Source organism: Arachis ipaensis, chromosome B1 (assembly GCF_059453495.1).
Source record: "Arachis ipaensis isolate K30076 ecotype BB chromosome B1, ASM5945349v1, whole genome shotgun sequence".
Lineage (NCBI taxonomy): Eukaryota > Viridiplantae > Streptophyta > Magnoliopsida > Fabales > Fabaceae > Arachis > Arachis ipaensis.
The window spans coordinates 135,120,001-135,133,292 of record NC_142436.1 but is presented as its reverse complement, the minus strand read 5'-3'; the positions used below and the strand labels follow the sequence as shown (position 1 = coordinate 135,133,292).

Here is a 13,292-nt window from a genome sequence, read left to right as displayed (position 1 = left end):
GGATTGATAACTGTATTTGACATTAACAATTACATCTTAGCTTTTTATCCCATTAAGTATAATAAATTATAATAACTTTATGTAGATGTTAAATAGAAGATTCGATGATAAGATATTAGTTGATTTTTTAGTGTTGTGGGTAATTAATGACACCACCATATCTCACTCATGTAGGTCAAGTAGGGTGTAAGCAAGTTAGGAGAAGAGAAGATATTGAAGGATGTCTCATTCACGTAGGTCAAGTAGGGTGTTGGCAGGTTAGAAGAATAGAAGATGTGAAGGTCATTCTGAGATTCTTTCGTTCTTATCAAGGATGCAAGATGCTTTAATAGTTAGATTTCCTGCTACAGACCAGAAAGGAGATTAAGCTAGCTATTATGCTTCATCTTTTCCCATAACGCCATCCTATGACATGGCCTAAAAAATTTCACTCATTACCTCTATTCACTCACTTTACAAGACTATCCTTCACTACCCCTTTAAGTAGGATTATGCCTTACCATTCATACCATTCAGAAAGTGCTTATGTTGCTTAATATTTCTTCACAGACCTTGTTCCCTCCTATCATGGATGCTGATGAGCCAGTGAAGGCTGTGGGAGAACACCAAGATCCTATTGCGATACATTGCTCCTTACTACTCATTTTCATTTATTTTATACCGTAATGTTGTAGTCATATGACATTAATGTGTGAATCTGTGTTGTTTTTCAGGATAGTGATGTTTGTGCTGTGTTGAAGGTCCTGAATGAAACCATGGAGGGTCTTACCAAGAATCTGTTCAAGGTTCTTCAAGTAAATCCGTTTGACAAAAGCCCTGAGTTACATAACCATATTTTAGTTCTAATTATCATAACTAACTTATCGAAATGATAATATATTCCTCATAAACAGACTTACGAGCAGCGCACTGAGCAAGTCGGAGCTATTGCCGGCGACCTGAAAAGAACCCTCAGTTTGGTTGACCAATCGCTAAAAACATTCGGATAGAAGGATCGACAACCGAGCAACTCTCACAATGCCGCCTCTGATGTCATTGCTGTTAACGATGATATCGTCGATGGCAAGAACATTGCCATTCTGGTTGCAAGAGATGAGAAGGAGGTCTATATCCCCGAAAAGCCAGCTGACCAATCTGTGGGTGACACCATACCCCCTATGGAACCCTTGCTGCACTCCGGGCTCGTTGGCAATTGGAATGAAGACACCATTATCTTGGGTTCTATTATTCATCAAGATCAGACGTGTACGTTCAACACGTCCGACGCTGGATGTTCTTCTTCAGGTGCTACAGCATCTGCCCCAGTACACTCCACCTACATCCTTTCGTAAATGAGGGTTAAAGTGATGGTAATTATGTTTACCGCATTCTTTATGAACCCATTTTAAACTCATCCATCGTTGTTAATGTAGAGGTTCCTTTTGTTTTCAACTTATCCAGGGTGGGCTTGGTGAGAGTAGTGGTTGATGTACACCATCCTTGCTTGGAACACCAAAACCTTCGAAGATTGCAAAGATTGCTCAACGCTCTCCAGAGGATACGAAGAGGAGTGGTAAGATGCGCAAGCCAATGCGAGAACCACCGTTGAAGTTAAGCTGCGTTACTGTGGGAGTTACGTTTCCGCCGGTAAGAAGCATTGATTATGGACTATTTGGTGCTTATCTTTCTCCATTATCCGAACCCTAACAGCACATTCCATGTCTTAAAAGTTCATCCGTTTGAACTTCAAGATTACGAGAGCAATGCGGTATAACCTTGAGGAGGCTCAGGTAGCGGCCTACTTATTTGGTGCTTCATTGAATTCGAAATAGATTCTTTTCAAGAGAGGATCTCATAGTATGAACCGTGAAGCATTCTCCCGCCTTTTGCCAGGGAATGATCCATCGGACTTTGTCCTGGAGCTCATGTCTTATAAAACTGCATGGACACAAGCTCAACTTCATGAATGCACCGTGTGGTCCCTCCCAGTCATTTTCTCTAAGTGATTATTCAGTTCAAAACCTACCTAACATTCACATTTTAGACACAAATGAATAAACTTTGTTTTTCTCCTTCCTTATAGGACTTCATACTAGACCTGGAGATCGACGAGGAGCATGTTATCACATATTATGTTGATGACTACTTTTCCAAACCAATTGTTCTGAAATATGTAAGTATATCTCATATGGATTTGATTTATTTTTATGTTTGCATCATGCTGATACGTTCTCACATGATTGTCATATCTATTTTTCATATTTATGTTCAAATGAAAGATGTGCTGAAATCCTCAAAAGAAAGCCATTACTATCTTATGATAATGGACATTCCAAACGGAAAGATATGGATATTTGATAGTTTTTCAACACTTGAAACCAATATAGGGAGGGTTCATGCTGCTTCGGATGTTGTTAGTATGACCTCGTATGAGCTACTTGGTTGAATTGTTAATATGTTGACTTATATTTTTGTATGCATACAAATTTGTTGTGAATGTCTTTTTTTTTTTTTGTGTGTTTTGGCTGTGGAGCTATTTAGGTAATTAAATGAGTTGAATGCAATTTAGTTTGACCTTTTATTAGCATTTAAAAGCTTTCATATTGTTGATTTTTTTATCTTATTTTTTTTGGCTGTGATAGTTTTCTTCTTAATATTATGGGTATGTTTGGATCGCTTTATGCATTTTTTTGGAAACAAGAATTTGTGTTGCTGTTGGGCTGCATTCTTTGTATTTGGACCATGCTTCTTGTAGCACGTATATCTTCGGACCACTGTTTCTTTTATTTTTTGTATTATCATATTTTCAATTATTTGAGCCATAGTTGGGCTTTACTTGACTCATGTAAATAATATTTTAAGTGTCTCTATTCTACCACAATGACCACAACAACAAATATTATGGTTAGTCTGACCTTGTATGAGCTATTTGGTTGGATTTTTAATATGATGGGTTATATTCTTGCATTCATGCAAAGGTGTTGTGAATATTTTTTTTTTGTGTTTTGGTTCTAGAGCTATTTAGTAATTAAATGAGTTGAATATAATTTAGTTTGTCTTCGAATTAGCTTTTGAAAGCTTCCATACTGCTGCTTTTTTATCCTGTATTGATTGGATGTGATAGTTTTCTTCTAAATATCACGGGCCTGTTTAGATCGCTTTACGACTTATTTTTTGGTACAAGAATCTGTGTTGTTGTTGGGTTGCCTTCATCCTCTTTGGACCATGCTTCTTGTAACCTTATATCTTCGGGTCACTATTTTTTGTTTTGTTTTGTTATGTTATCATGTTTTCAATGATTTGAGTCGTAGTTGGACTTTAATGGGATCATGTAAATGATATTTTTTTTCTCTTGCCATTACCAAGTGTTTCTATTCTGCCATTATAAGCACATCAACATTTTTTATAGTCCTTTTCTATGCTTTATCTATAGACAAGGGCATTAGATAAGGTGATGAAGGTCTTGTTTTCTGACCTAAATGTTTTAGGCGGGAGACCACCTCTAGCTGAATGGCACCCAAATTTTGTCCTTAGGGTTCCAAATAGGAACAATTGATAAGCCATTCTGACAGTTGCTGACTTTCTGTTAATATTATCTTCATTGCATCATGATGGGCTCTATAATAGGATTATCCATGTAGCTATTATGACAAAATGTGGATGCTTTTCTAGCTCCAAATGGAGCAGTTGTTTACTCTAAACCCTGTTGGGCAGCAAAATATTTTCTTCCTCTTAATTTTTTTTGTCTTCGCATTATCTAAGCCTACTAGCGATGGCATAAGTAAATCTAACATTATCTTAATTTGTCACTCACTTTTTCAGAACAACATTAACTGTATATCTGACAAGATAAGGATGCGCACTACGCTTGCGTTGGCTACGGAGCACTTCAATGAAATGAGAGATGAATTTTTTCAGCGGTCCCTAGTTGACTGGAATTCTCGAAGGACTACAAGAGAAATCTTGTCATGAGCACCTATGCTTGTTATATGCATGCCTTAGGAACCTACTTATGTCTGTCTATTATGAATTTTTAATATTTTGGTTACTGCCATGTATTAGTAGAATATTTTATGTTATTAGTGTATTCTATGCTAGCATGGTTCGTGAACAATATTAGCGCAAAATTAGATGTCCATTTTTTTGTTACCCTAATACAGTTTCAACATCCATGATGGTCATCTAAATTAGCTGAACTATGTCAAGGGATCCTTAGCATGCAAGTGCACATGTAGGTTTTGGAATTTATTCCATGTTAGCTATGCATATGTCATTGTTGTTGTGAGGACTATTATCAACAGCTACTAATGTTAAATATTAATATCTACAATTTATACTAGTTTATGATCATATTATGAGAAATGCATGGCATAATGGATCTAGTCTTTTTGTTTATCGAATTATCCAATTCACACAACTAGGTCAAGCATCAGAGTTACATACCATCGGAACTGTTGAAAGAATAATATTTGTAACCCAATGGTGGGACTAATAAAGGCATGCGTAATTTAACACAAATATATTTAAACAAATTTATTTGGGAATCTATATTTACAATTTCTCCAAAACACATCAAATTATTATCACTTTTACACTTATACACACAAACAGGATATTTTTTCACTTTAATTGCTACGAAAATAAGGAATCAAAAGGTCCATGATTAAAATAATGCACACAATTTACCATCAACATTAACAAAGTAAAGTTATATAGTTCATTCTTCATAGAATAAATCCAAATAAATATTAAAATAGGTATCAAGTATATCGGCACATTACCATCAAAGTAAGCATGGACGATAACATCATAGTGGGTACATCAAATACGTAATATTACACTACTCTAGATATAGCCTTAGGATTCTCTTGTGGTGATCTAGGTACCATGGACAGCCGTTTGATAGAGGGCTGCTTGTTTGCTATAGTCCTCTGGCAGTAATTCTGCAAATGCACAGCAAAATTGAAAAAAAAAAAAAAACTCAACTTCAGTCTAATGGAACTACACATATAACTAATAAACACACCCCAACCCACTCTTTTTTTAACTAACACCACAACCAATACTAATTATCCAGAGCACACAATGAAATTTAGGCAACAATAAAACAATAATACAACATACATTAATACCTCTTCACACTCATTTAGAAGCTCAGACCATCGTATTCCATCTGTTACGTAGCCTCAATTTCTTGTGATTCGTCCATGTTGTGCGATGATCCCAAGGCATTTAATTCATGCGTGGTGTCGTCACCATTCCTGTCGATGCATCTACGAGAATTATGGCCAACCTTGCCACACTTTCTGCATCGTTGGACCTCCTACGAGCAGTCACAACATGACGACCACACCCTTTATGCCTGGCTCTCAGAGGATCATATACGAACGCATCATCGCCCCTGCTCTCGGCAATGGTGGCCAACCTTTTCTAGATATTTTCTCTTAACGCTTCTCATTCATTAGCTATTTTGGTCTTCACCTCGAAGTAATCCTCAAAGTAACTACAAGATAACTTCACTAGTTCTCTACAGTCATCGAGCATTACCGCATGCATACTCATATAGGTTACATCAGGAATCTCTCCACTAAAAACATGGTTATTCATCGACGGTTGTTTTGCCTTCTTTGTCCAACGACCCAGTATAAGACTATCTGGAATAACAACCATATTAAGTCTAACAAGCACACAACTATGTGCACACAGGGGATTCCAAAGGATTCCATGCGCAGGCAAGAGCATCTAAATTTGTCATCCATCTCACCCCAAGAAACGTTCCATGATCTACTTGGCAATATATGGCCACCTCAAACAATGTACACGTGTTTGTCTTTTTCGAAGAAACTACTCTGACATTGCTAGCCAATAATAACACCTCCCGAAGTAAGACAAAGACCTCTTGTGTGTATACTGTTGCTGTAAACTGCTCTAACTCCTCCAATCTTGTTTTCACAACCGAATCTCTATAAACATATTTGTAATCAGCAACCACTACTCTCCTACGCATGAATTCTAAATATTGTTGGAAATGTTCAATAAATTCCCTCAAGTTGTAGCCGTTGTGTATAAACTTTCCTATCTACATATTCAGTGCCTCACATCTTGATGTTGTCTTAAGCCCAGCAAAGAACTTACCCCTAATGTGGGCATTCGACCACATATGTTTCTTCTCATACATATCCTTGTCCCATGAATTTTGTTGCAACCCAAATTCTTCAACTGCATCATTCCATATATATTCAAAGTCATTGACCTCCAAATCCCCCCATTAAACAAAGATGAAACTTGGTCAAAAACCATAGAATATATACTCGAGTGGTCACATTACGTAAAAAGTGCCAACTGCACAACCTATGATACGCTTATTGAAATACAACTTTGATTGCACTCTTCATGTTTTGATCACCATCGATAATAACAGACTTAGGAGCTTTTCCTTTCATGGCCTCCAGAAATGCCCGAAGCAACCACACATAGCTTTTCTCCCATTCCTTTGAGAAAACTGCGCATCCAAACACACCAGTACGCATGTGGTAATCCACTCCAGAGAATATCACAAGGGGACATTTGTACTTATTCCTCCCAGACGTCGCATCAAACCCCATAACATACATCTCCGAAAATACTAAAATCATACTGACTTGTGCAATCACACCAAAATATATTGTGGAGCCTCCGCTGTTCATCCAACGAATACTTCCAAAACATACAGGGGTCACGACTCTTCAACATTTGTAAATACTTTAGTGCATTATATGTGTCACTGGCTTCAGCTTTTCTTTGCTTCTCAATTGCATTATAGATGTCTTTCACGTCAAACCCAACCATCTCAAATCCACCACTTTGGTTTGCAAATGCCCGAAATATTGTCAAAACTCGGAGGCCAGAGCTTTTCATCGTATTAATCTGGTGTAAATCCCTTGTTTTTATTCCCGGTGAGATCGCATCATCCCTCTATCATGGACTTTTAAGGCCCGTTTCTCAAGTCAACATGGACTTTTATCCATGCATTACACCCATCGCGTTATGGGTCTAGGATCTATCTTCCTATCAGTTCTATGAACATGCTTTGCATCTCATTCACCTTGTCGTGAGCACACAAAAATTTGCCATATAATGTCTCCCTCAGATTCTGCCTTCTTGCAGCGCCCTACCTTCAACCGCCTTATCAAAAACCCTTAATTCGACCGTACTCGCTATAGAAGTTATAAGTAGTTTTCAAATCCACACACTCTATCATCATAATCTCCCCAGCTCGCAATGCATCAAAATCAATTGCACCAAATGAACCTATTCCGTCAAGAACGATGACATCTCTTTGATCGTCTGCCTGACTAGCACCAATCAGAATGAATGTCGTCTCTGCAACCAAGGTCTCATTTGTCATTGGGTCCTCTTCCACCTGAAACAATCCATTACCAAAATAATACATAGCTGATGCCAAGAGGTTGTCCTAAAAAATACTTTTTCCATCAATTTTACGATGATATGCTTACCTCTGGAATGACATTCTCTTGAAAATTAGATGAAACCTCCTTGGTCTCCTCTATCATTACTCGTCAAATCCCAAACCACTAAGAACTATCTTCTTGGTTGTTCGATATTATCAAATCTGAAATGAAAAAATCCAAGGATAAGAAAAAAAAGATAAGACAACATAAATTGATCTAAACAATCTAATGCCTTATCAATCCTATTTTATTTTATAGAAGGAATAGGGAAGGCATTGGAGCCATCATCATAAATCACAAGTGGTTATGTTACTTAACACTATTTACAAACAAATATCACTTATCAACTAAGAATAAAATAGGTAAAAAACTTTATTTTAATACAAATTCACAATTACAAATAAAATGAAATATATTACTATGGTTGGATAGCTTTACTCAACAATGGGCTGCATCTAAATTAAGAGTTTTATATATGTGTCATAATAAAATATTTACATGTTATTAGGCAAGTTTAATTTGTCCAGGGACATACAAAATCAGAATTTCATTTTTTCATTCTCTCTTTCTTTTCATTTGATTTTCCTTCATTGCAAGCAAGGAACATTGTTCGGATTCAGAATCCACTTATTAAAGCTACTTAAGAAACTCATGATTTTGTCAAATGCCAAAAGCATACTCAGAAGCTTTAGCTAAATTAAGATAAACAAAAAGCCAATGCAAATTCGAAGCATTTGAAAAAGAATTTAAGAAAGTGAGACTTAAATTTCATTTCTCATCATAATCCATCATAACTCTTCTAAGTTCTAACTACTATTTAATTTATTTCTACTTATAGCTAATTACTCTACTAATTATGCTAGGACCAAATTATACATGTTACATACATAAACTTCAATAATAAAACTCAAACTTATAAAAGTTTATTTGTAGAATCATAAATTTGATCGATTTTAAACCTAAACTTATAAAGTCGAGAGTTTTTATAACTTCTGTATGAGATTATCTCAATTGAAAAAATTTCATGGGCACCAATAAAGGCAAAAAGTTTGTACCATGAAGACTTCTTATAAACCAAATGTGTTGTCTCAACACTTTGAAAAGATCTTTAAAATTGGTCACCACTATCAACCACTACTACTACTTGAAAAACAACTTAATCTATATGATCTTAATTTCAAGAAAAACAAATTAGATGTGTCTTCTATTTATCAGAAGAAGATAGGGACATATTTTTTTGTTATTATGTGTCTGTATTTATCCACTTAAATAGTGTCTTATATATCATTATCTCATGCTTCAATTTCACTTCTAATATAATTATCGGTTATACTTTTGACAACTTGAGTTAAAATTTTCTGTCCAAATATAACTAAGAATCTATCCAATACATAAGTTTTACCACTCTTGTCCAATATATTGAAATAGAAATTCCAATGCACCAAACTTAACAGTTAGCAATTTTCCCAATATAACTAATAGAGTAACATGGCTTTTAGTTCTAAGCAACTTTTTCTAGTTAGCAAAGCCAATTCTTAGCCTAATGTATCTCCTTCAATTAAATAATAAAAAAAAAATCATAATGAACAGTTACAGTTTATAAGAGCTTTTGGAAAACAACATCAGACACGTGTGTTTGCTATAATGAAATAAAGAAAATTAATCTTTAAAGAGTTGTTGCTATCCAAAATGCTAACCTTGTAAGTTTGAACAGAACTTGCCATTAGTCTTGGATTTTTAAAATGAACAAGTTTCTGAACTTAAATTAGAAGTACACGATAAAAGATACTAAAGCTAGTATCAACCTAAAGCATGGATAGTACGATGGCAATGTCCTTATACTGTTGGAATGATGACATACAGAGCACTCATTAAAGATTAGGAGTTGTTGTTATAGACTTCTCCAATTCTTAGCTCAAACATGCATACAGCAAAAAGCTGCACTAATCTCTTGGATTTGAATCACTAGATCTAGTGGATGGAATACGCGGCAGAGAGATGTTGATATCAGTGTGCTGAAATTCGACCTTCGTCCGTCACAACAAGCAACCGAAGATAACCCTTTCTTGTAGCTCCGTCGAAGCAACTTCTCTCTGCAACTGCTTCTTTTCTTGTTCGATCGTAAAGAGCTCCTCACACGACGTCATTTTTTTCGTTTCTGTATTTAGAGTAGTCATCTAATTCATTAGCAAATCTATCCCTAAAGACTTTTTTAAAACAGAGCTTTTCAACTAAATTAATATTTACAAATCAACCTTTACAATTCTTTTATATTATAAAACCTCTCAAATCCTTAAAAGACCACATTATTCTTTTTCCACAATAGAACCAGCCATGTTTATACATGTTTCTCTGTGCTTTTTGGTTTTGGTATTTGGGCATGTGGTCATAATTTCAAAGCAATGAGCACAAGCCCAACTCGAAGAAACAGGTAATAGAGCCCAATGTACCAAATTTTTGTTTTATACATAAACATAATCCAAACACAGTGCAAGTAATGAATGAAGGATAATAATGACACATACCTATCACACAAAAAAGGTTGGAATGTTATTAATGAACAGTAAATGACAATGTCCACAGCAAGTTGACGTTGTCATGTTGGAATCTATTTTCTGATTCTCCAATCTCCACCAAAGAGAGGGTTGCCACGTGGGATTGTTGATGATAGTGTTTGAATTCAGCATCAAGCCATGAAGAAAGAAGCATCATCATTCAAATGCTCTTTCTTTCTCTTCTAACCACACATCTCTCATCACAGTCAAAGCAGAGCAACAATGGAGATTAGTGCCATCATGGCTTCAGCAACTCCAAGACCTTCTCTTCCAATTCCAACTCCATCTTCTTCTTCTTCTTCTTCTTCTTCAACATTAGTCTCAAACTCCAAGTTGCCATTGTTGAAGCGTTCATCACACATAACACTTCCAACCTCAACTACCATTTCACTTCTCGCACTCTTTTCACCACCCCATGAAGCCAAAGCAGCTCTCACCATCCCCAAGGACCAGATTGTCTCTTCTCTCAACGATGTAAGCCACTCCTCCTTTTACATTGCCAAAATCAAAGTTTTTATTTTTGTGCCTAGGGTTTCCTTGTTCATCATGATTATGTAAAACTAGATCAGAAAGTTTATGAATTTGATCTAATTCTTGAATTTCAGGCACACCAGAGTAGCTAAAGTTTCTATTTTTATTTATAATTTGTGGAATAGGTGGAGAAGACGATTGATCAGGTTCAGGTGGTGGGTTCGAGTTTCCTTGATGCGGCACAGCGTGTTTTGGAGATTGTGGGGAATGCTTTGAAGCCTGGAATCGATGCGGCGATGCCGATTGTGCAGCAGGCTGGGGAGGAGGCCTTGAAGATAGCTTCCCCTGCCATCTCTGAAGCTTCCAAGAAGGCACAAGAAGCACTCCAAAGCACTGGTGTTGATCCCCAACCTGTCATCACTGCTGCCAAGGTTTAAGAATTTCACTTGTTTGATTCTGAATTATGATTCATGATGTTTGATGCAAGTTTCTGAAGTGCTCAATTTGGTTCCTGTTTAAGCAGCAATGTGCTAGTTTCTGTATTTAGCATGTGTTTTCTAAATACTAATCTGTTATGAAAGCATGGACTTCTTTGGAAAATTTCTCAATTTTCTCAGAGATAAGGTCTATAAAGAGTGTGATTAGAATTTAGATTGCTAAATGTCTTTGGAATTTCATTATTAAATTATACTCAATTTTCTTCTGTGTTCTGGTTTTCGAGGTGTTATTCATTTGATGCTACCAAAACTCTTTCTCCCCCTTTCGAAGTCAAGTAGTAACAGAACTTTCGAAAAGGGAAAAGAAAACTAGACTAGTTCTTCTAGGTTCTGCTTTATGACCCTGAATATCGAATCTAAAGAAATAGATCATATTATGACCCCTAAGGATTTTGTATTTTGCCTTTCAAGAAGTTTGCACCATTTTTTAGAAACTTGAATGATGTTTGAAGAACCAAGTTTCTTGACCTGGTCTGGATATTCTCTGTAATTTTCAGACAGTCGTGGACACTGCACAACAAACAACCAAGGTGATTGAAGGTGCGAAGCCAATAGCTTCGGCGACAGTTGAAACAATATCTTCTTCAGATCCTACTGTGATTGCTGGAACAGCTGGAGCACTCTTTATTGCGTACCTCTTACTTCCTCCAATTTGGTCTGCCATCACCTTCAACTTCCGTGGTTACAAAGGTACCTTTGACATTAAAAGGTTCTTACGCAAAACCATCGGATAATACGCTTCTTCCCATGCTTTGTAGGTGAGCTTACGCCTGCTCAAACCCTCGATCTGATATCAACACAAAACTACTTCATGATTGATATTAGGTCAGAGAAAGATAAGGACAAGGCCGGTGTTCCCCGCCTTCCGTCTAGTGCGAAAAACAGAATGATTGCCATTCCGTAAGTGAAATTAGCATGTGACTTTTACCTCCTTAAGAATAAGGCATCAAAACTGAAATATGATCTTCAAACTCAGATTGGAAGAACTACCAAGCAAGCTCAGAGGACTTGTTAGGAATGTGAAGAAAGTGGAAGCTGAACTAGCAGCTTTGAAGATTTCTTACTTGAAGAAAATCAACAAAGGCTCCAACATTGTGATCATGGACTCGTTAGTTTCTTTGCTATATCATATTGAGTTACATCGTTATATAAATTGATTATTAACCATTGGTGCTGGATGCAAAATTAGGTACTCGGACTCGGCGAAAATAGTAGCAAGAACATTAACGAGCCTCGGTTTCAAGAACACGTGGATTGTGGCAGACGGGTTCTCGGGGAACAAAGGGTGGTTACAGAGTAGACTTGGAACAGATTCTTATTTCTCTTCGTTTGCAGAGGTGTTGTCTCCATCAAGAGTCATCCCTGCAGCTGTTAGAGGTTTTGGAACAACCTCCCAATCAAGTGCCAAGCTTCTTCCTGGAGCTGATTGATTCTCTTTTCTTTTCTTTTTTCTTTTTTTTCTTTTATTTGCAAATACAAATCTACCTCTTTTGTATGTTCATGTCCTCCTTATTTTTTGTTTCATCATTTTCTCATAATTAGTTTTGCTCCTTATAATTTCTTTTTGTCTTAGTTAGAATTAGAGTACACTTATATCTTGTTTGTGAAGTAATTTAATGCAATGATATCACAAGATAAAATTTTAACGTTAACAACTGAACATCTAAATTACCACGTGAATAAGCTAACTGTAGGAGGGAAGATAAATCAATTTAAATTTTATTTGACCAAAAACAAAATATGCATTTTTTCAATAAAGATAAAAAAAAATATTTATCTAAGCGATCTTATTATTACTATTACTTCTGGAATGTTTTCTTGCTTTTCCTTTTTATTAAATCTTTTATAGTTTGAAATGAGAACTCATTCTAACGAGATTAAAGATAATATATATAGATATATATGAGAAAAGAAAAATATTTGTTCTCTCAATTATTGTAAAGTGTAATTTCTTCGACTTTTATGATATACATTCTTTAAGCAAGATAAAAAAAATATGCGAAAGAAAAATTTAAATAGTAAAAAAGATAAATAAAAAAATATGCGAAAGAAAATATTAAATAGTAAAAAATTAGAGTATTTATTTATTGTGGTCCCAAAGAATTTCGGACCAGACACTTTAATTTCAACTAAAATTGATTACTCGATTGGTCGTTAACAATTAACTCCGTCAGTCACTTAGGTTCTTTGCTTCGTCAACTTTAACAGAGAACAAAATAATTCCTGATAACTCTAACAGGGAACAAAATAGGCTTTGACTCCCTCTATTTGGAAACGACACTGCTTTTTCCCAATTTCCATTATATCTCACATAACCCTAACAGTCTAACACTGCAATT

General features: G+C 35.8%; 1 protein-coding gene and 1 pseudogene across 1 annotated transcript; one reads left to right on the top strand and one right to left on the bottom strand.

Moving 5' to 3' along the window:
* Nucleotides 1-5,155: 5,155 nt before the first annotated feature.
* LOC148578482 (protein FAR1-RELATED SEQUENCE 5-like) lies at nt 5,156-7,532 on the bottom strand (annotated as a pseudogene).
* A 2,390-nt stretch (nt 7,533-9,922) lies between these two features.
* CAS (calcium sensing receptor) lies at nt 9,923-12,510 on the top strand. The gene is made up of 6 exons (XM_016338507.3): nt 9,923-10,459; nt 10,642-10,887; nt 11,451-11,643; nt 11,712-11,853; nt 11,930-12,061; nt 12,143-12,510. Exons 1-6 carry the CDS (start codon nt 10,208-10,210, stop codon nt 12,381-12,383), a joined length of 1,206 nt encoding a protein of 401 aa, XP_016193993.1. The 5' UTR covers nt 9,923-10,207; the 3' UTR covers nt 12,384-12,510.
* Nucleotides 12,511-13,292: the final 782 nt, after the last annotated feature.

What these genes read in the sequence shown, in the direction of transcription:
- CAS (XM_016338507.3), top strand. Translation starts at nt 10,208, where the DNA reads ATGGAGATTAGTGCCATCATGGCTTCAGCAACTCCAAGACCTTCTCTT. An exon ending in CAACTTCCGTGGTTACAAAG is followed by an intron (nt 11,644 to 11,711) that starts GTACCTTTGACA and finishes CATGCTTTGTAG; the next exon opens with GTGAGCTTACGCCTGCTCAA. An exon ending in AACAGAATGATTGCCATTCC is followed by an intron (nt 11,854 to 11,929) that starts GTAAGTGAAATT and finishes CTTCAAACTCAG; the next exon opens with ATTGGAAGAACTACCAAGCA.